This window comes from Oryza brachyantha, chromosome 3 (assembly GCF_000231095.2).
Source record: "Oryza brachyantha chromosome 3, ObraRS2, whole genome shotgun sequence".
Lineage (NCBI taxonomy): Eukaryota > Viridiplantae > Streptophyta > Magnoliopsida > Poales > Poaceae > Oryza > Oryza brachyantha.
In genome coordinates this window covers 24946398-24968335 of record NC_023165.2, presented here as the reverse complement: position 1 = coordinate 24968335, position 21938 = coordinate 24946398, and the positions used below count along the sequence as shown (strand labels likewise).

The 21938-nt window shown below is 46.6% G+C and overlaps 3 protein-coding genes across 3 annotated transcripts; all 3 read right to left on the bottom strand.

Moving 5' to 3' along the window:
- Positions 1–4247: 4247 nt before the first annotated feature.
- Positions 4248–7396, bottom strand: LOC102708607 (BTB/POZ domain-containing protein At5g66560-like). Its single transcript, XM_015834575.2, has 4 exons — positions 6887–7396; positions 6718–6787; positions 5317–6600; positions 4248–5245 (listed from the first exon to the last, which is right to left on the bottom strand). Exons 1-4 carry the CDS (start codon positions 6925–6927, stop codon positions 4634–4636), a joined length of 2007 nt encoding a protein of 668 aa, XP_015690061.2. The 5' UTR covers positions 6928–7396; the 3' UTR covers positions 4248–4633.
- A 6327-nt stretch (positions 7397–13723) lies between these two features.
- LOC102711240 (protein JINGUBANG-like) lies at positions 13724–15680 on the bottom strand. Its single transcript, XM_006650497.3, has one exon. The coding sequence runs from the start codon at positions 15626–15628 to the stop codon at positions 14165–14167; it is 1464 nt and encodes a 487-aa protein (XP_006650560.2). The 5' UTR covers positions 15629–15680; the 3' UTR covers positions 13724–14164.
- Positions 15681–16930: 1250 nt separating this feature from the next.
- On the bottom strand, positions 16931–19994 carry LOC102710961 (linoleate 9S-lipoxygenase 2). Its single transcript, XM_006650496.3, has 4 exons — positions 19781–19994; positions 19387–19679; positions 19038–19275; positions 16931–18952 (listed from the first exon to the last, which is right to left on the bottom strand). Exons 1-4 carry the CDS (start codon positions 19965–19967, stop codon positions 17076–17078), a joined length of 2595 nt encoding a protein of 864 aa, XP_006650559.2. The 5' UTR covers positions 19968–19994; the 3' UTR covers positions 16931–17075.
- Positions 19995–21938: the final 1944 nt, after the last annotated feature.

Sequence of the window (21938 nt, the reverse complement as noted above, 5' to 3'; positions counted from 1 at the left end):
GGCCAACCGCACGCGTGGACCGGCCGGCGTGGTGGGTGGTTTCTGAATTCTGACGAGGATGCGGGCGACAAGGGAGGAGGACGTGTGCGGTGGGAAGAGGGGTTTCTTGGCCCTCCCGGCGGAAGACGCTCAGGGCGGCACGTGAGGCGAACGCGGGCCGCTCGTATCTTAGGGGATTCAGATTACGTGTGACGACCTGACGTTGTTGTCGTTAAAATATGGGCTCAAGAGACGATAAAAGTTTATACGTATAGCTGTGGTTACGTTTATCTCAGCTCTGAGTTTCTGATTAACCATTCGTATGCAATTGAGGTGTTATATTTCTTGTTCTTACTGATGTTCTTTGATTTATATGGAGGGATTAGCTTGCTCGGCAAGGTTAATCTGATTTTGATGTGGTACTACGACTGCAGACTTTGGATCAGGTTAATCAGAAGCCGAATCATATGTGTTAAATTTTCGTGAAATCGATCGTAAGAAAAATCGGACACCCGGTTGCCATCAAGCGGAACGTCTGACAGACCGGTGCATGTGTCCGTTTTAAGGGCTTTGCATGCTGGCTGGTGGCTGGAGTATGGTGGCGTCGTCTCCATATGCGCATCCGTCCGAGCCGCTTCTGCCCCGTGCAACCCTGCATGATCACTTCGATCCGGTCGATGATTTCCATCTGAACTGTCGGTGTTCCAGAGCACTCTATAACAGATCAAACAGTAGGAGTATATACTTTCTTCATTTTATTTTTCATTTAGAATTAAAGTTATTTCTACTCTATATCTTTAATTTTAAAATAAACCTATTTCTCCACTTACCTCATCATTTCCATCAATCATAAGTATTATTCATTTAATTTTCTCAGATATATTGGGACATATATTTTCGCTTTCGCTTATACTTATAAGTCAAAATTCGAGTTTTCAACATTAGATTTAGGGGTTTTGTATCATTGTTTATTTAATGGCCTTTGTTTTTAATAGATCACTAGTAATACAGACATAAGAATTTTATTCATATTTTTGTTCATTTGCAAATATTTCGTTTGGTCTTTTTCTCGTAAAAACAAGCAATGACCCTGATTCTCTTCTGAACAAATTACAAAACTACAAAATTTCCCTAATCATTTTCACATGATTTTTTAATCTCTGTATTCAGCTCTGATTGAATTTTGAGACGGAGGAGCACTCAGTCTACTGTACATGTTCTGTCAGCGCATGCTAGCACATTTGTCAGCGACTGAGTTATGACAAAGCAAAAGATGTAGCGGGTTAGTGACTTGTGGTGCATCCATTGAACCGGGTCGGTGCAGGCGCATCAAACATTGAACCTGCCTACCACGTATCGGCGTCTTCTCCATCGCCACGTTAACTTCAATTCAGGGAGGCCTACGTACTTGTCCATCCTTGAGAAGTCAGGATCTCGTACGCCATTTGCAGCTACTTGCTCCTACCAGTTGCTACTACTGGCAGAGTACTTCCACCTACAGCAGCAGCGAGTGCAACTACTCCTGCTGCTATAGCAGATGCTTCCAGTAGCTGCAAGAAGTGTGATGCGTTCGTTTCAGCATTGTCGTTTGTCATCTGGTCAGGTCGATCGTCTATTCCTGCACTCTTGCGGCTGCCGTTCGTTTCGACGTCGGAGAATGAACAATTCCATTCACAGTTAATCCTTTCATTCCACGTTATTAACTTTCTAGTATAACTTGATTCATACGCGTGTTAATAAATATAAACACACATATATAAAACATATGTATTGGTATATGGATGAATCATACCAATTAAGCTAGAATAAAATATAGAGAGGTGTCACTTAATTATTTTTTAGTATTTTAGACTGAGTTTAGATTGCTACGGATGACTGAGCTTGGATCGGGAGAGATGTATATATATATGATAAAAATACATGAACTCTAACTATAAAATTGTCTGACCTAGGTATATGGGAAACCTTTCTTTATTACTTAGCTCCGTCCTTAAATAAAACTAAACAAATTCAGAAAGTATTACGATACAGAACGTAAGGAGTATTAAAGAACTGACATATCCTTCTTCTAGGTAATAGTAGCTTCTTCTTTCCCTAGCAGTCAAGCATCGTCTGTACTCCCTCCGTACCACGAAAAGCAAACCTAGGAAGGAATGTGACATCTACTAGGACAATGAATCTAGACGGTTGTTGTCTACAGTAGTGAGAACTTGCAGATTCTTTCAACATTGGGTACTGAATATGCCTTCTTCATTGTATTATACAGACGCCCGAGCCTAGTTATTCTCCTCTAAGTTTGTTGAAGATACTTATTACAAAATATTTTAATCATATCTGAATTCATCTATAGATTAGATTAATGAACACTCTTATGTTTTATATATGACTTCATATCCAGTAGCATATATATCAATTTAATGAGAGCTAGAACATATTATATATATATAATATATATTATACTCCGTAAAACATATGTAAATGTAATGTATCTAAGACAAGTGTTTTATTGATCGATCGGCACCTAGAATTGAACTTGGAACAAAGGGTCTACAATCACCTCCTTTGCCGTCTGGCCATACCGCCAAAAAAAAATCATAAATTGAGAAAAGAAGTATTCGTCCATCTTTTCTTAATAAAACTTAAATTCTCCTTTATCTTGAATACAATTATACTTACATTTTGCTAACCATTTTGGAATGAAAATCTATTCGTGCTCTAAGATGGAAGTGAAAAGAAAACAGAAGCTAGCTTCGTTTATCTGGACTAAGCCTGCTTAGCCCAATAGTCACGGCCTCATGGGCCTTTCCTTGCCTTCTAGCTCCAACAGTCGTGCAACATGCCATAAATTGAAAGCCCACATCGAACACATCATACTCATATATGTAGGCCATGGCATGATGCCGTTAATAAAAGTCAATCTGTATACTAACCTATTCCCTTCGTCTCTAAATGTTTGACGTCGTTAATTTTTTTATATACGTTTGACTATTCGTTTTATTCAAATTCTTTTATGCAATAGATAAACCTATATATATGCATAAAAATATATTTAACAATAAATAAAATGATATAAAAATAATTAATAATTATGTAATTTTTTGAATAAGACGAATGATCAAACGTGCATAAAAAAATCAACGGCGTTAAATATTTAGGGACGGAGGTAGTATCTGTTTAGGACTCATGAGTGTTTAGACTCCCATTCCTTTAGCAAAGCTATGATAATAATATTAAATACTACTATGCCACGTAGCACCTGCTGACTATTGTTTGCACCTCTATCTTTTGACTTTTGTTTTTGCTTATAAGGTAAACCTTAAATTTTTAATCTAAATTTAGAGTTGATTTTAAGGTTATTTATTAAAGTTTAATTTTCAGGTTTATCTTTTAGATCGCTATGAACACGTATATAAAAGTTTTATTCATAATTTTTTTCCGTTTGCAAAATGTGGTTTGATTTTTTTTTTCTTTTACAAATCCAAAAGATGACCATGTGTTTATAGTATCCGAAGAGTGCGTCTGATCTGCAGAAGAAAAGGCAACCACAAGGTCCACAAAGGTTTGGCCCAATAGAGCTGCCACATCTGCCAACCCGGCAGATACATTTGGGGAATGACCAGTGGCGATGTAAAGTAGGCAGAAATGTTAGATAAGAATACCCATAACAGTGGACTGTGCAGACAAAGCGGATTGAGTGTGCTGTGTGCCTACTTTCTGATACATTTCAGGCTTTAGCCCAGCAAAAGATTCAGGTGAGAATTTTTGGGGTGTCCAAACAAAAGGCAGAAATAACAGTCTGTTTGTAATGCTTACAGGAGTACTCTTTCAATGAGCCCGTGAAATTTTAAGGTTTTGACACAGGACAAAAGTAGATTAAATCTTTAATGGTTTTCAAGAATTTAGATTTGATATAGTAAAATTTGACCAAAATTTGATGAAAAATGTTATATACCACCGTGGGTCGAAATCCAGTACTAAATTGGAAAGGTCATTTGTCTCGATCTTCAGAACACGAAGGAGAGAGAAGGGAGAGATATGAACGATTTGTACATTTGTACTCATTGATCTAATTACGGCACATAGATCCATTTGGTGTGTACGAATGCGGGTAAATTCGTTTTGCAGCCAGCGCCCTGTGAGGCCGGCAACACCTTCACGTGTATTGCACATCCTGACAACTCATTTCTGGCTGCTTCGGCCAGTCTCAATGTATGTTTTATGAAAGTATCGTGCATATTAAATAGGGTATCATATCAACAAAATTGCTAATTTGACAGTGTCATTAAATGAGAGAATAGTTTCATCCCTATAAAACTTATCTAGCTCAGTTAACTAGCTTATAATTTTGATAATTATACTATAAACTATGCATTGAGACCGATCTTCCGCACAAAAGCAAAAGTTAACAACACACACATGGAACGAACAGATGACAGGCCATGAAAGAACCCGTAACCACATTCACAAATGGCATTCCGTACGTACATATGATACACCACATGCTGGATTTGGATCCCTACCGTGTGCACGAACCATGCTGGATTTGGATTCACGATGTTGGAGAATTTATCAAAAAAATTTCATCTCGGGCGTACATTTCTGTCGAGAATTCTGACGATTCGTAGAGTCGAACGGGCCATGGCGATGGCTGTGGCTATGGGCTCATGCCCATCCTGGACGCCCTCGACGCCACCACGTTGCGCGCGTGCGAGTCGCACACCTGCGTGCTGAACTTGCACCCGTACCGCGACCGCCAGTTCGCCGGCCGCGCCGACCCGTCGGCCGACGCGTCGCCGGCGTCGCTGCGGCGGGGCGACCCGGCGGCGCTGCAGCTGCTGCCGCGGCCGTCGATCTTCTTGATGGCCCTCCTCATGCTGGAGCACTCCCGCTCCAGGTCCTGCACGCGGTTCCTCATGCTGTCCATGTCCAGACGCAGCACCTGGCTCTCCTGCATCGCCGCCGGCCGCCACGCGTCGCCGCCGGTGCCATCGACCGAGTGCCGAGACGACGACGGCGCCGCCGGTCGGGGTTGCTGGTGGTAGTGGCGGTGCTGCCGTGCCTGTGGGGCGCCGGAGGAGGATGACATCAGCGTGCCCGTGATGGCGCGCCGGAGCTGCAGCTGCTCGAAGAAGAGCACCTGCAGCACCGCCCGCAGCGGGAGCCGCTCGTTCTGCGCCGCGTGCGTGCACGCCTCCACCGTCAGCTTCCGGCCGTCCACCACGCCGCACACCCTGTCCCTCTCCTCCGCCGTCAACCGCGGGTGCGCCTGTGCCGGCGATCAGTTCACCGGTGAGCAATTGTTCGAACAGTAGCAGCTCAGGGTTTTCGCTTCTTTACCTTGAGGTAGATGTCGACGGCGCGGTAGACGCCGTCGTCGTAGATGCGGGCGTGGTCCGGCAGCGCGAGCGCGAGCTCGCAGAATTTGGCGGGCTTCAGGTTGTCGTCGGACGCGACCTCGGCGAGGTAGCTGTCGACCAGCTTGCCCACGTGCACCATGGCAACGGCCGACGGCCGCGACAGCGTCGTGGCAGCCGCCGCCGCCTCTTCGGTGATTGCGGCAGCGGAGGTCGACGCCTCGGCCTCGCCGAGCTCCTCCTCCTCGGCGAGGAAGTGCCTGACGACACGCTCGACGCAGTCCACGTCGTAGAGCGTCTCCGTGGCGCCGGAGTAGCTCGGGATGAGCACGTCCTCCAGCGTGGCGTGCTCCAGCTGCGTCGCGGCCTTCCGCTCGAGCGCCGCGCGCGCGGCGTTCGACGCGCGCAGGATGTGCGCCGTCCGCAGCAGCGCGAACAGGAACTTGGCGGTGACCACGCGCCCCGAGCACTTGTCGGCGGGGAGGCTGGCGACCACCGCCTCCAGGAGCTCCCTCTGCTCCACCTCCGACGACACCGGCGCCGACGCGAGCCGCCGCCGCATCGACCTCGAAAGGCCAGGGATAGTGCCCTTGGCGTACGACACGAGGCAGCTCTCCCTGGCCTCCGTCCTCACGTCGGCGCGCTCGGCCATGGCCGCCATCACCCGCTTGTACATCTGCAGCCCGAGGACGGCCAGGTCGTCGAACCAGGAGCGCGACGCGGCCGACGAGCGCGCGGCGATGGCCTCCACGCAGCGGTCGACAATGCCGAGCTCCTCGGCGTGCGGCAGCAGCTCCTCGCAGGACTTGAGCGCCTTGGTGGCCTCCCCGGGGTGCCGGAGCACGGTCTGCTCCAGGTAGGCCTCCGCGCGCGCCGCGAGGTTGTCCTCGGCGTGCTCCTCCGTCATCTCCAGGTACTCCGCCGCGCACCGCAGCGGCACGACGTTCCAGGCGGTGAGCTCGACGCGGACGCCGTAGCAGAACTTCGCCGCCGCCTCGAACGTGCCCGGCCCACCGGGGAAGTCCGGGAACACAATGCAGTACGGTCGTCCCTCCTCCTTCCTCGCCTGCTCCTCCTCCTCGTCTTCCTCCTCCACCTCCTCTGCCTCCTCTATCTCCGTCTGCTCAGCACCTTCCTCACCGGCATTGCTTCCCTCACTCGTCGTCCTCCTCCTCCTCCGCCGCCGCCGCCGCCTCCGCGGCGGTTGCTCTTCCTCCTGCTCCATGACCATGCGATGTATCTTCCTGCTCTTCGACATGAGCGGGAACTGCACGCGCATCCATTCAAACCCTCAGGGGAATTTCGTCGAGCACAATGCGGGGACCTCACCGAATTCCACCCCACGAAAACAGAGCGCACACACGGCGGCAGCGCAAGAACCTACCTTGTGGAGGTGGAAGCTCATGTCTTGCACGTCGAACACCACGTCGCTCGGCAACCCCGTCGTGCAGAACCTGCCGCCACCAAAATTCCATAAAAAAAAGCCCAATTGAACCAAAAAAAAAAAAGAACACCCAAAACCAACGCAATTTCGCATAGGGCAAAATCCTCACCACGCCTGACCCCTCGTCGCGCCATGCCCGGCGGACGACATGGTCGCCACCGCCGCCGCTGCTGCCCCCTCCTGGACTTCCTTCCTTCTCCGAGGCGCCGCAATTCGGGGCGAGGAGGAGGGGACGGCGAGCTACGTACGCCGGCGTCTCGCTCTGATTGAGAGGGTGGGTAGGCGTATTTAGGGCGCGAATAAATTGGCCTCAGAATCCCACTTCCGTTGAGCCGCCTGTCATCTGCTCGGAGTTATTGCTCGCTGGCGATGACATGTAATGGAAAGCTACATCTCCTTCCTCTCTCTCTCTCTCTCTCTCTCCCTCCATGGATTAACCAAATCTCCTCTCATCATTTGCTTCCACTTAATTATCTATCTCCTGCTACTAATTGACTGCTGCTAGCAGTAGATAATCCCATGGCTATGGCTAATGGCTATGCTTTTTGTGTGTCTGTGTGTGTGATACTGTGAATCTGTGATGAGGTGTGTGAGCTAACCACTCCATGCCGCCATGGGATCATCACATCTCCACTGCTTTGATTTGCTTTGCTTTCATTTGGGAATTAAATTGGGACGCTTGGAAAGTTCTTGGGGAGAGACCTGCTTGGCGCGGTCTACGCTTTGGATTTGGACAGCGATGAAAAGGCTACAAACAAAAGAGAGAATAAAAGAAAAAAAAGGAAAGTAAAGCAAAGCATCCGTGTTCTTTTCTTGCGTCAACACACTACAAAAGCTTTGTGAAAAAAAAAACGGAATTAAAGGTTGGGAGGAGACAAAAGGAACAGGGGTGCAGAATGGTCATCTTCTTCTTCTTCATCTTGCAGAAGAAACAATTTTTTCAGCAAAAAACCATGATCAGTAGTAGTGGTTCAGTACTGCATCCAAATGCAGATATGAATTTTGCGTCTCTTGTTCAGATAACTTTTTTTGTGTTAGGTACTCGTCAGAGCCGATTGATGTTTGTTTTTTTGACCCCAATTTTGCAATAGAATGCAGTAATGTATTACAATGTTTGGTTTTGACCATTTTTTGTGCCTTTTTTTCTTTGCTTTTAGATTCAGGCAACCTGTTGAAACTTTCGTGTGCAAGTCCTACTGCTTTAGCGCTGGTCTCCTCTCCTGCTTGCTCCTTTTCTTTCTCTGCTATCTTTTTTCCAACCAGCAAGGCATGATCGCCATTATGAAGCTGTGAATTACATGATGCAAATGCAAGCATACAGCCTTAAACATGGTCTTAAAAAAATTAAAGTGTATACGTCGGTAGGACAATCGAACAGTCGATGAGATCACAACGAAAGGTCAGCTGCTCAATGCTACGTACCTGATACGGCGCATTCAAGACGAACCAAGATGGTTACGTACTCGTGAACGTGACACAGAGTTACAGACTGATGGTGAGATCACACTGTCACTGACTCTACAGAGAGGTCATGGCTCTGCGTAGCCGTTGACTCGTTGCTTTGCATTTGCAGGTGAAAGTTCCTGGTCCTGCTTAAGGAATTTTCACGGTTTATATCCAATACATTTCTTGAACGGTTAAACCCTATGTTTCGTGCAGAAGTTTTCTATATGTAATTTTCTTTAAAAAAATCAAATAAAACTATTTTTGAAGTTTGTAATAACAAGTATATAAGATAGGTTACCATTCTCAAGATATGGAACAAAATTCTCACCGAGGCAACAAATGGCTATGATGGTTTTTTTTAACTGCATTAAGTGAAGGATTGCTTTTCACATACTTAACGCATGGCAAAATAACTCAACTTTCACACCTACCAATTTAAAAAAAAAAGACAAGTATGTCCTTCACTTTATCAAATCACACTGCAACTGTCTCTCACTCGGTCACTTGATCTTAGCTATAATGCATTTGTTCTATACTCATTAAAGCTCAAAAGTTAATTTATTTTGTAATAAGAAAGAGAAGGGTGTAAGTATGATGTTATCTTCGTACGAGGGAGCACTAAGGCTGTCTTCCGTATAAGATAACTTATGCGGCACGAAAAACATAGTAATGGATTAGTACATAATTAATTAATTATTCAATTATAAAAAAGAAAAACAGATTAATATGATTTTTTAAACAACTTTCTTATATAATTTTTTTAAAAAAACTATTTAGCAGTTTGAGAATCATACGCGCAGAAAACGAGTGAACCTGTGTTAGTTATAGGAGGAGCAGAACACGGCCTAAGCTAGTCATGAACTTACAAAGAGAGAAGACTACGAGTAAACCTATTACCCTGTAGGCTTGGACAGAATAGATTGGTACGCGTATGTAAATGTGGTAGGAGTAGCACAATTTGTCAATTTGAACTAGAAACAAATAGAAAACACGCTACCTCATGGGCTCATGGGATACCCGCATCAGAGCGGGACAGTGGCATGATCTGACCGGATGGGTTGGCACAATGGCAGTAGAGACTAATGCGTGGTGGTTGGAGAGGAAGGGAACGTGCCAAACATGTGGGCGCTGCCGTGGATGAAACTAATACTCCCTTGTTTCTCGATGTAAGACTTTATAGCCTTATTAATATATATATTAATGGATCTAAACATATATATAAATTATATACATTCATCAATTGATGAATTTAGATAGGACTAGAAAGTCTTACAATATAAAACAGAGGTAGTACTATTTACTGTAAATATGCTTTTTAAACTGATAAATAATACATATTGTATAGAAATATCGTATACAAAACTTTCTTATTTTTTTCAAGATTATATCATTATAATACTTAATCACGAATGAAATTTACTATCGTCTATCGTCTATAGATGATATAAACGATAATATTAATTACCACAGAGTTACATTTATATACAAAATATATGTATAAAAAAATAGCTGTCGAATTAAATTCAATGGTGAAACTTAGACCCAAACTATTGGAACTTTTGATCATGTGTTGAATCTCACGAAGAAGATGCAACTAGGGCCAAATTACAAAAGAGTTTCTAAGGGGGATATTGTTTGGCTTTTATATGAAAAAAATCGAAACAATGTATTTACAAACGAAAAATAATTTATAAAACTTTTATATATGTGTTCTTAGTGATAAAAATCAAATGCTAAAAAATATACTATGATTAAAAAATTCTCGAAATCAACTCTAAATTTAATATTGAAAATTTATTTTTTGACTCGTAAGCATAAGATAAGGGCGTAAAACAAATGTTGCAGTGGCTTGCAGATTAAACTCTCATGTAGCTGATTCTCAAGATAATTCTGATAAAGAGTATATTTAACGAAAGGTAAAAGATTATCTAATTTTTTAATAGTTATTTAATAAGGAGAACAATGATATTAATTACCATAAAGTTAAAAATTAACTTAAAAATGGTGAGACGATAAACATTTAAATGAAAATTTTCTAAACATATCAGTTTAGCTGTTTAGAAAACATATGCATAGAAACAGAGAAATAATCTCTACTGTAGCCGTGCCGAGGAATGCAGCCATACTAGTAGTTGAAAAACAAAGGTGGCTGGGCTGGCACGTATAGCGTGCCTCCTTGCTTGCAGGACCATGGTGTTCTTGGAGGCCTCCTGCATAAAACTGGTATTCAAATGGGTCATGGATGGCCCTGCTAGTAATTGCATGCATGTTGCCAACCGCCATTACACCAACTGATAAACAGTCCCTGCATTCAACTCTGCCATTCAGACCAAAACATCTCCCGTTACTCTGATTTCAGAGCAGAGGTAAGTGCAGTGCAAGAAGCACACGTATTATCCGGCACTTTAGGCTTTGTCATTTCTCCTAGCTAGCTAAAGCTTACTAATAATGCTATCGGTGAGCAACTGCATACATGTGATGCATGGCTAATGGCGACGTCAGGTTGTTCGATTTGGCCCCGGATTAATTCAGTGGATGAGCTACCTGATTAGTAAATTAGCAGCAGTACCACTTACTCCACTGTTCGATCAGGTGCATGCAGGCAGCATGGGACAAAGGGATGGAATCGCTAATAGCCGCAGGCAGCATCCACCAGATTTGGTTAATTCGATCTCCCGTTAAAAAAATGTGTTTCTGGAATGTTGTGAGGAACTATCCGAGAGAACAGAATGTCCTTCAAGCCTTGTTGTTTTGCTAGCCTAGGTAATTAATTTAAGTATAGCTCGATCAGCCAAGCCACATAGTGCTACAAAAACAAGCAGAGAAACGGGCGAATTGGCATCATCTGGGGCTTGGACAATACATGGCCCTGGGAAGAGAGAGAGATTTAATTGTCTCCTTGCATCGGAGAGGAGCTGCTGCCGCAGATTGAATGCATGCCGCCGCGGTGGTTGCGTATCTGCAGCTCTGCATGTGAGCCGCCCCTGCGAGAGTCGGGACCCGGGTGGGATCGAGCTGGAGCCATACAATCGACGCAGCACGACACACGATCGAGCGGGAGGTAAACGGTAAGTTCCAATCCGTTTACCTGAACCGGAGGGGTTATGGTCCACGGTTACTAGATATGGCTCTTTTCTCGTGAGATTATAGGGATTATATGATTAATTTTGTGGTAGTTATTCATCAACATCTTTTTGCTTTTGTTTATGTTTATAAGACAAAAATTTAATTTTTTAATCTTAAATTTATAGTTGATTCAGAAGTTTTTTTAACGTAGTTTATTTTTCATCCTCGTATTTTAGATCACTAAGTACATGTATATAAAAATTTTATCCATAAGTTTATAAATACGTCGTTTGGCTTTTTTCAAAAAAAACCAAAAGATCACCCCATTGAGTATATAAACAACTAAATTAATTACTGCTACTTACAAATATAGTTAAGAAATACTTTAGAAAGATCAGATTACGAAACGTACCGTTTGAAAACTCGGGTAACATCAGCCTCGTTCTTTTCCTCTAATTATTCTCATATTTTCCTGGGCTTAGCACGCTTCTCGAAGTATTAAACGTTTCATTTTACAAAAAGTTCATATATACAAATTCATCGTCTTACCTTTCTAAAATAGAATTTTAACTTTATGTTAATTCCTCGTTTACACCATTAAATAATTATCATAAACACTAGATAATCTTTTATCTTCAACTGAAAAAGGAACAACTCCATCATGTTATAATTTAAAGTCGATAAGAAAAAAAGGGCCTTGATACGATTTGTCTGAACACTTTCTTCACCAGCACATGTATTACACCCCATCCTTATATTTATAACCAAAAACTTAAATTTTAACCAGATTTTGGGGTTTTTTCAACGTGTTTATTTTCCAAAATTTATTTTTTGGTCGCTAAGAATACATATATAAAAGTTTTATTCATAAATTATTTTTATTTATAAATAAGTTATTTATATATTTTCATAAGAAACCAAACAATCATCCCCTTAATCATGTTGCCTTTTTGTTCAACATATGTTGCCTTCCCTTTTTCTGCATGATGATTATAGCTATTTGTTTGTTTACTCCGTGGGCTGGTGCAGCGTCGGTGTCATGCATGCATCCTCCTCAGATACGACGATACATGCTTAGGTCTCTAATCCCGTCTGATCTAATGATGATTGAATCAGGAGAGTGGTTGGCAAGTGCATTGGTAATTATTGCCTTGCACTTGGTGCCGGATCGATGTAAACAGCGGCCATCTAACCTGCGTTCGTTTGCATAATTGCACTGAAATAATGCAGATAATTTCTCAGTTTTTACGCTCACGTCTTCCAAACTATTTTTTAAAAAAGTTGATCATCAAATTTCTATATTAGATTTTTAATTTTGTAGTTGTGACTATAAAAACAGATACTTAATTAATTGATGTTTAGGACAGTCCAAAACGTCAAACAAACTTGACTGACTGGAGGAAGTAATTTTTTATCTTTTATCTCTGCGTGACAAAAGAGCCCAGGCCTAATCCTTGGCTCCGTCGATCGGCCACCGGCGAGAGGTTTTGGAGTTTGGACAGATGGATCGGAATATCGGGTGCAGTGAGGGCAGCATGTGATTAATTCCAGGGCTTCCAGCTACGATGCTGTACTGTTCCGTGTTTTTTAAAAAAGAAAAAAGCAAAAATTTGCTGCATTGTTCTGTGCAGACTGTCACGGAATCTGGAGTAGAGATGGACTGCAGTCTGCTGCAGAGTTGGATTTATTAATTTGTGGTCCTCTGGTGAGTTGGCTGGTCCATTTGGGCTAGGATGGGCTGGGCTGGGCTGTGCAGGACAACAGGTGACGTGATGCGACAACAGCTAGACATGGGCCCATTTCTATGGGCCGAATTTGGGCTCCCGTTTCTATTCTCGTTAAGGGCCTCATCGCTATATATGATTGACAGGGTAATTAATACTACCTCCGTCCCATAATAACATCATTTTTCGTTTTTTCGTATCCAACGTTTGCCCATTCGTCTTATTTGAAAACTTTTTACAAAAACATAAAAAAATTAGTCACGCATAAAGTACTATTCATGCTTTATCATCTAGTAAGAACAAAAATATTAATCGCAAAAAAATTTCAAATAAGACGAAAAGTCAAAACATTGTATCAAAAAACTGAAAAATGGTCTTATTTCAGGACGGAGGTAGTATATGCATCGTACATCCAGCATCATGATGAGGTTACAAGTAGCAGTGTCAAGTAAAAAAAAAGGAAAAATAAGATGCAAAACAAGTGACTTATATTGTAGTTACTTGCATTGAACATCACAATCAAACAGAAATTAGTGTCTAACTACATATGAATATACACATGAGATACTCCTTAATGTGAGCTCCAAGCTAAAACAGTTACTTTGTTTCATATTATAAATCATTTTGGATTTTTTCCTAAATCAAACATATTTAAATTCAAAAATCTTATTAAAAAAAGCAAAATTTTCAATACAAAATAAATGCACTACAAGCGAACTATAAAAGTATATTCAATGATGGACACATCCAAAATGATCTATAATATGAAATGGCGGGTATAGAATTTGTCCCTTTTATTGATTCAAATCGACCCTTGAGATAAAACAAGTCAATTCTGACTATTACACATCAGATATGTGAGCATGTACCAAAAATTTCCCCTTTGGGTCACTTTCTGAAAGAAAACTTACCTAGAGGTTCTTCATTTCACAGTTCTATCACCTGCAGCTTCAGATGCTCATGCCATTCGCTTCTCACTCGTCTTCAGCACAGTATATATAGGACGTATAGCAAACAAAACCCAGCAATTCCCTTGGTTAAACCATCCAAAGTTCATAACGTTGATCTGTCCATTGTAAGGTGATGAAAATTTTTCTTCTTGCAACTGATCAGAAGTTCAGAAAGGTGCTTCGATTGATTGAACGCGTGTTCTAGCGGAACGACGAGCTGCTGGCGCCGAATGGGTCGCCGGGGTACCGGTCGAACATCTGCGGCGCGTCGCCGGCGCCGGGGCCATGGAGCAGGGCGTCCGGCGCGTCCTCGGACACGCGCCACACCTTGATGGACTTGTCGAGGCTTCCGCTGTACACGATCCACCGGGTGGAGGAGCCCGACGCGAAGCTGTTGTCCACGGCGTCGATGGGCACGGCGGCGTTGTCCTTGTTGTCCTCCACGATGGCGAGGCACCTGATCGGCTCGGTGTGGCCGGTGAGCACGGAGAGGCAGGAGTGGACGCCGCCGTCGCGCCGCCACACGAAGATGGTGTTGTCGGCGGAGCCGCTGAGCACGAGAGCGCCCGCGGCGGCGAGGCAGAACACGGCCTTCTTGTGGCCGCGCAGCACGCCGCCGTGGACGAGGTGGCGCTCGCCCTCCCAGAAGTTGACGAGCCCGTCGGAGGAGCCGCAGTAGAGCACCGGCGCGACGGCGCTCACGGCCAGCGCGTTCACCGCGTGCTCCTGCTTCAGCAGCGTCTGCACCGCCACGTGCTTGGTCCCCTTCCCCTGCAGCTCCCGCCGCCACACCTTCACCGTGCCGTCCGCCGAGCCGGTGAACACCAGCCCGTCGAACGCCGCCACGATGGCGTTCACGTTGTCGTCGTGCGCCACCACGGACTCGAGGCACTTGGAGTCGCCGATCCGCCACACCTTGAAGGTACGGTCCCATGAGCCGGAGTAGAGCAAGCCCTGCGTCCCGTCCGTCGGGCTCAGGCAAGACACGGCATCGCTGTGCCGGATCCACAGCGCCGTCCGGTTCTTGCGGACCTCGACGTAGTTGGAGGGGTTGAGCGAGCCGCGGAGGAAGTCGCGCAGACGCGGCAGGCTGCCGACGCGCTTGTGCAGGCCGTTCTTGGGCGACACCTTCCACACCCGGATCTTTCCGTCCTGGTGGCCGGTGAAGATGCGCTCGCCGGAGATGACGATGGCCTTCACGAGGCCGCTCGACGACTTGAACCCGCCGGAGTCCTTCTGCTTGCGCCACACGCGGATGTTCTTGCTGTCCGAGCCGGTGTACAGCGTGTCGGTCTTGGCGGCGAGCGAGTAGATGTGCCCTTCCTCCCTCACCAGCGAGGCGATGAGGCTCGTGCCTGGAGCCATGGCCGGGGCGCCGCCCATCCCGGACGCCTCGCTGTGGTGCGACCAGGGGGACGCCATGGTCTGGTTCCAGGGAGACATGTTGTAGGGCGAGCACTCGCCGCTGAAGCTGGACGGGTAGTCGGAGTAGTACCCGGGGCTCGCGCCACCGTTCGCCGACGAGCTGCTGTGCCGGTTCGAGAAGTCATCGTCGGTGCCGGAGAACTGGAGGTTCGGGTCGGAGTGCGGCGCCGGCAGCGGGAGGTTCGACGGGTGCGAGCGCGGGAGGCCGCTGCCGGCCCCTTCGCCGTCGGAATCTCTCATCGATCGGGGCGGTCCTTCGTGCCGGCGGTGATGCGGGGGAAGAGAACTGCGGGAGGAGGGGGAGAGCTGGGGTGTGTATGTGTGGCGGGAAAGGGAGCGTGAGGCGGCGAGAAAATGGCGGGAAGCGAGAAAGCGGGTGAGACCGTTACGAGGTTGGGGGCGGGCAGGAACCTGTGGGCCCACCTCCTCGGATTGCTCCCTTTCGTCAGTTTAGGAGGCTAACCAATTTTAGAAAATCCTAGTTTATGCCTTGATTAACAGGAGACAAAAAGACATCGAGATTAATTAATCAAGGGTCCGCCCAGTAATCAAATTAAAAATTTTAATTCTATCAATCAAATCATGTCATTGTCATTGGATTATAATGTGAAGATATATACATAAGTCAAAAATTCCATATACGTCCAACCCATCCAGCTCTCATATATTACACACGTGTTTGACAGAAGAACAAAAATATCAAATGTTTGATCAATAGAAAAATGATTAATCAACAGTGTCAAGTCATCATCTTGGTTCATATTTTGAAGCATCTGTTCTTTGCACCACTTAGATATTTTTTCTCTTTAAAATTAAGGAGGGTGATTTTGAGGCTCTGCAGCTATAAAAATGGACTGAAAACCTACAGGGACACCAAGTGGAGCAAAAGCACTTTAAGCTTCATCAATTTACTGTCAGTTCATATCATTTATTTATGACCTGAGATGAATATTTTGCTCTTTGTTCAATTTGTTGCCATCAGTTGAAAAGATTACTGACGGTTCACATATCATTCGATAGTTTGCTATACAGCATACTTCAGAGCTCCGTTCTTTTCAGTCTATTCAATGGAATATTTATCCCACGCTTCAAAATATGTTTCATCCAAAAACTTTTTCTTAAGAGCTTTTTAAATCATCATCGATAATGTGCATGTAGTTACCATATTTTCCGCTATAAAAAATTGGTACACACTAGGTAACTAGTTATACCAAAAATTTACACAAAATTTTGGTATTTTCACGAGAACAGTAAAATTTCTCATTTCTTAATTAAACCACTTGTTTTCAACTATTTAAGTAATATACTACTCTAGATATTTAATTTATCCTATAATAATCAAACCAATAATTCTTAGTAATAATCCGTTGCACCATCCAAAACAAATGTGACAAATGATTTCAGTGCTTGAGTTGAAAACACGGTAGGGATTTGCTGAGAAATGGTACACATCTGGAGTATCCAAACAATGCTTCCTTATTTTTTATTGATTAGAAACTAGAAGGGGAAATTACAAGAAGTTCATTCTCCGTGGCAGTATTATTGGAAGTAGCTAGAGTAGAGAAGAGAGTACCATCGAGGTAGATACTACGTGCGTAGAAGTACAAGCCTTGATGAAACTAAAGATTAAATCTTGGTGGAATCACCGGGCGTCGATCGAATGATCCGTCCGGCCGACGGGATCAGATCAGATGGAGATGCTGTTGGGGATGCCCCTGGCGGCGAGGCCGGCGGCGTCGCCCTTGTGGTCGGAGGTGTTGGGGTAGAGCAGCGTGTAGGGGAAGTCGGCCGGGCCGACGCGGTTCTTGAGGCGAGGGTCCTTGTTCATGGCGACGACGCGGCTCTCGATCTCCGTCAGCCGCGCGCCGAACCGCTTGAAGGCCTCCAGCGCCTTGGCGTCCGACGTCCACTCCGGCGTGTCGCGCTGCCCGAGGTACACCTCGTCGGAGGAGTGCTTCGACAGGATCTCCAGCAGCGAGATGCCCACGATGGCCTGCATCTGGCTGGTGATGGTGCGGACGAACACCTTCTCAGGGTTGCGCCCCAGCTCCTCGTACTCCTTCGTGCCCGGCTCCGGCATCGGCCGCCGGCTCACGGACGGGCGGTTCGGGAGGTAGCCCGCGTACGGGTACTGCCCGAAGTTGACGGCGGCGTGCAGCGCCGACCCGATCCAGATGATGGTGGAGCAGACCTTGACCAGCTCCGCCACCGTCTTCATCTCCGGCCACCACGCCGCGTCCTTGATGTCGCCGTGCCCGACCTCGCGCACCTCCTTCCACCACGCCTGCAGCTCGACGTCGCCCTGGAGCACGGCGTCGTTGGGGTAGTAGATGGCGAGGTACTCGGCGACCCACTGCTCGATGGCGTGCCAGACGGCCAGCCCGTCGTTCGCGTACGGGTAGTCCTCGATGAGCAGCCGCACCTTGTACGGGCTCGCCGGGTCCGGCACCGCCACGCCGCGCTTGACCAGGTCGTCGGGGAGCGCCTGCTCGGCGAAATTCCAGTCCTTGTAGAACGCCGACGACATGGCCAGCGCGTGCTTCCGCGGGAAGACGGTCATCTCGAAGATGCCGCCGCCGTTGATGAGCGTCTGCCTCGCCAGCGCGTTGATGGTCATGGTGTCGCGGTAGTGCGGCAGCAGCAGCTTGTGCACCGGGTGCGTCACGCTGAGCTGCCGGTTGGTGGCGATGACGAACGGCTCCATCACGGCGTGCGTGTTGAGCCAGTGGCTGATCAGCTGGTGCCAGCAGTAGTCGTTCACGTTGACGTACGCCTTGGCGAGCTGCCACACCCACGACTCCACGCCGGTGCCGGCCGCCGGCGTGTACACGGCGCTCTTGGCCGTGGTCAGGCCGCCCTGGAGGTGGGGCAGGCTCAGCTCGATGGCCAGCGGCGCCAGCGTGCCGTCGCCGCGCAGGAACAGCAGCGTCCTCGTGGCGTAGATGAAGTTGTCCTCCAGGTTGTTGATGTCGATCAGGAACGGCATGAAGTGGTCGTGGTGGTCGACGACGTAGAGCCGGTTGCCGTCGAGCGCCTGCTGCACGGTGAGCCCCTCCAGCCCCCTCTCGACGTGCGCCGCCGTGATCGTGCTGGTGTGGTCGCCGTACTTGCTCGGGTCGAGGCTGCTCCTCGGCGGGAACTCCGTGAGGCGCGTGATGACCATCGGGTTGACGCCCGCGAGGATCTCGCGCGCGAACTCCTCGTCGGTCATCCACGCCTTCTTGTCCTGCTTGATGATGTGCGGCATGGGGAGCTTGAGGAGGTAGTCGCCGCCGACGGGGAGGAGGTCCTTGACGAGCTGGAGCGGGAAGCGCTTGCGGAGCTCCTCCAGCGCCGGGATGCTGGGCAGCTTGAGGCCGCCCTCGTAGAGCTTGAGGATGTCCTTGAAGGAGTCGAACTCGCCGGGGGACAGGTCGACGTAGGTGCGGATCGCCGGCACGATGCCGTCGACGAGCGCCTTGATGGAGTAGCCGAGGAAGTCCGCCATCTTCAGGTGGCCGAACCGCTCGTCGCGCGGCACGTAGATGGTCTCCAGCAGCGACAGCCTGCTCTCCGCGGTGGGGTCTACACGACGACGCGGTCCCACCTGTCAGTGGCTGATCTGTACCGATACGAGAGTAGAAAAAGAGGGAGAGGGAGTGAGCCGTACCGGTCTTGGTGGGCTTGCGGCCGGTGCGGCCGCGGCGAGGGTAGGGGCTCGCCGGCGAGCCGCCGAGGGCGGGGCGCGGGTTGCCGGAGTCGGGCTCGCCGAGGTCGTTATAGACGTCGTAGCGGTAGACGCGGTCGTGCTCCTGGTACGGGCCCTGCTGGTCGTCGCCGCGCAGGTTGCGGAGCTCGTCGTCGCGGTACGGCTTCAGCGCCGCCGGCATCTGGCTCGGCAGGTAGGTCTGCACGCCACCAACGCACCACGTAATTAATTTAGACGGTTTGATTCATAAATGAATGGAATTAATCGCGGTTGCATTTTGATTGATCATTCGCTGCACGGCTGCACGCACGTCGTTGGAGAAGAAGACGCGGCTGTAGCGATACTTGGAGGCGGGGTAGACCCAGGAGTTGGCGACGAAGACGACGGTGCCGCGGCCGGGGACGTTGTCGAGGGTGATGGTCTTGAGGAAGAACTCGCCGGCGTGGTTGTTCTTGACGACGACGGCGCCCGGCACGCCCAGCTTCTCCACCTCCCAGTCGAACGTCACCCCGAACTTGGACTCCCCCGACGTCAGCGACGGCAGGCTCGTCAGCCACTGCTCCAGGCTCGCCTCCGCCCCCACCCTGCCCCTGTTTCCATTATCTGCTCGCCCGAGAGTTCGCCGTCAGATCAGAGGTCAGTGCTCGTGCCATTCATGGCCATGGCAGGATTAGATGAGATGGATCAAGTGGTTAGTTGATTACTGGAGTCGACGAGGGTGGAGCTGACGAGCTGGCAGGTGACGCCGCGGCCGAGGAACTCGGTGATGCCGTCGATGACGGTGGCGCCGAAGTCGTTGATGTCGAGGACGTTCTTGCGCATCAGCACCACGGAGCCCTTGAGCCGGGCGTTCTTGTTGCCGGTCAGCCCGCCGATGATCCCGCCCAACATCTTGCGAAATCAATCTAACCAATGCAGCTTCAGTTCTAGCTAGATTCTCTAGAGCGTGCAGCAGAGTGCAGTGCTCAGTTGCTAGCTAGTTCGTTGCAGGGGATGAGTAGCTAGCTATGGTTGTGTGTGATGTCCAGGAGCAAACCGGGCCGCTATTTATAGAGGAGAATCGAGGGAGCGAGGCTGTGATGCCGCCATGGGAGCTCGACTAGTTTATTGCCACTACTAATTAAGGTAGTAGGAGTACAAGATATTTTTGGTGATTTGTGTGTGAGAGAGAGGCGTGTGGATCGCGCGGGCACATGCGTTGCATGGCGCGCCATCGCGGCGTGCTTCCTTCCTCAGTTGGTTTGGCGGCGAGCGCGGCTCGTCGGGTCGAAGGCTTGACGACGCAGGTACGTGTTCGTGCAGCGCATGCAAACCGTGCGGAAAATTTTATTGTTAGGAAACTGGTATGATTGGTTGCTGTGCGAACGTTAGGAGCAAGATGAACTAGAGAGGCTGTGTGTTCTTTTTTGGGGCTCCTCCATGGTGTCTGCTTGCCTGTTAACACAACGCCCCGTCGTTTGCTCGAATTTAAATTTTAGATTTTAAATTTTAAATTGATCGTAGAGTTTTTTTATTATAATTTATTTTTCAACATTACTTTTAAATCATTAAGAACACGTAATAAAAGTTTTATCCATAAATTACGTTTTAATTGTTAATAGCCTGTTTTGCTTATAGTTAATTTTGGCGAAACAAATGTCGATGACGAACGCTACGTTTTGGCGAGCGCAGATTGGTCCATCATCGTCTTGCGAGACGCATGCATATGCTGTTTCGGCATAATATGGTATTCTTCTGCATGATTTAATTTGTACCGTACGGACTCTTTCGCTAGGAGGATTTTCAAAGAGAAATATAAACGATTTAAATCATTTCATGCGAAATTATTATTGTGCTTCGAAGAGGCCATACCTACCCACACATATATATGGGATACACTCTTTAATATCTTCCTTTTTTTTCATATTTCTTACTAGTATTAGTGTGTGGGCACGAGAGAGGAAGAATGATAAATGTTTTACAATAGAGAAAATATAAAAAGTGCCATTGACAAACGTCTAGGTCCGAGAAATGTTATTGACGAATACAAGTTCTAAAAAATGACATAGTATAAATAAATTTGTCTGAGAAATACCATCGCCGTTAGGTTTCCAACCATTTCTGTTGTTAAATACATTGTTCATACTATATCACTTAACGGAAAAATTCTGACGGAACCAAAACGGCGATGACATTTCTTAGACAAATTCGTATGTACGATAACATTTTGTAGAACTCACGGTATTTCTTAGAATTTAGTGTTTGTCAATGGCTTTTTTAGATTTTCTCTTTACAATATTTATAACAAGAAATACCATAATAATATTTTTGGACAATAACTCTGGAAAGAGATTCCCTTGTTTTCTTTCATTTTCCATATTAGGAGAGGTCCGGCCACGGGGTGCGGATTTGAATTGCTTGGTCAAAATAAGAATAACATCCACATTTAAGCCTCTCTTTTCCGTCAGGAACAACTTGTTTCGTTTGCATATCATAAGGGGTTTAAAGAATTGTCATAAATATTTGACATATTGGACATGATTCGGTTAAAATTTTCTGGTCGTAAGTAATTATACACTACTATAAGTTTATAAGTTCTAACAATTCCGCATATTATTCTATAAAGAGTCAAATTAATAATCATCTGCGGTCAAAATTTTAGTTCTTACCAAAATTTGTACGTAAAGTCAAATATCTATGAATGGAGTATCACTTTTTTATTTTTCATTTTGACACCATGAAAGGTGCCATAAATTTATATTTTAAATGTGTGATATAAAAATATCTTAATTTGCAAAAGAGTTTCCACCCTGATGAGGCGCACTGCGGTAGCTGGACACAGTGGATATATTTTTCCCTTTTTTACGAGAAGTAAACATGTGA

What these genes read in the sequence shown, in the direction of transcription:
- LOC102708607 (XM_015834575.2), bottom strand. Translation starts at nt 6,927, where the DNA reads ATGTCGTCCGCCGGGCATGGCGCGACGAGGGGTCAGGCGTG. An exon ending in GCGACGAGGGGTCAGGCGTG is followed by an intron (nt 6,788 to 6,886) that starts GTGAGGATTTTG and finishes TGGTGGCGGCAG; the next exon opens with GTTCTGCACGACGGGGTTGC. An exon ending in CCGTCGACATCTACCTCAAG is followed by an intron (nt 5,246 to 5,316) that starts GTAAAGAAGCGA and finishes TCGCCGGCACAG; the next exon opens with GCGCACCCGCGGTTGACGGC.
- LOC102711240 (XM_006650497.3), bottom strand. Translation starts at nt 15,628, where the DNA reads ATGAGAGATTCCGACGGCGAAGGGGCCGGCAGCGGCCTCCCGCGCTCG.
- LOC102710961 (XM_006650496.3), bottom strand. Translation starts at nt 19,967, where the DNA reads ATGTTGGGCGGGATCATCGGCGGGCTGACCGGCAACAAGAACGCCCGG. An exon ending in GCGTCTTCTTCTCCAACGAC is followed by an intron (nt 19,276 to 19,386) that starts GTGCGTGCAGCC and finishes GGTGGCGTGCAG; the next exon opens with ACCTACCTGCCGAGCCAGAT. An exon ending in CCGCAAGCCCACCAAGACCG is followed by an intron (nt 18,953 to 19,037) that starts GTACGGCTCACT and finishes GTCGTCGTGTAG; the next exon opens with ACCCCACCGCGGAGAGCAGG.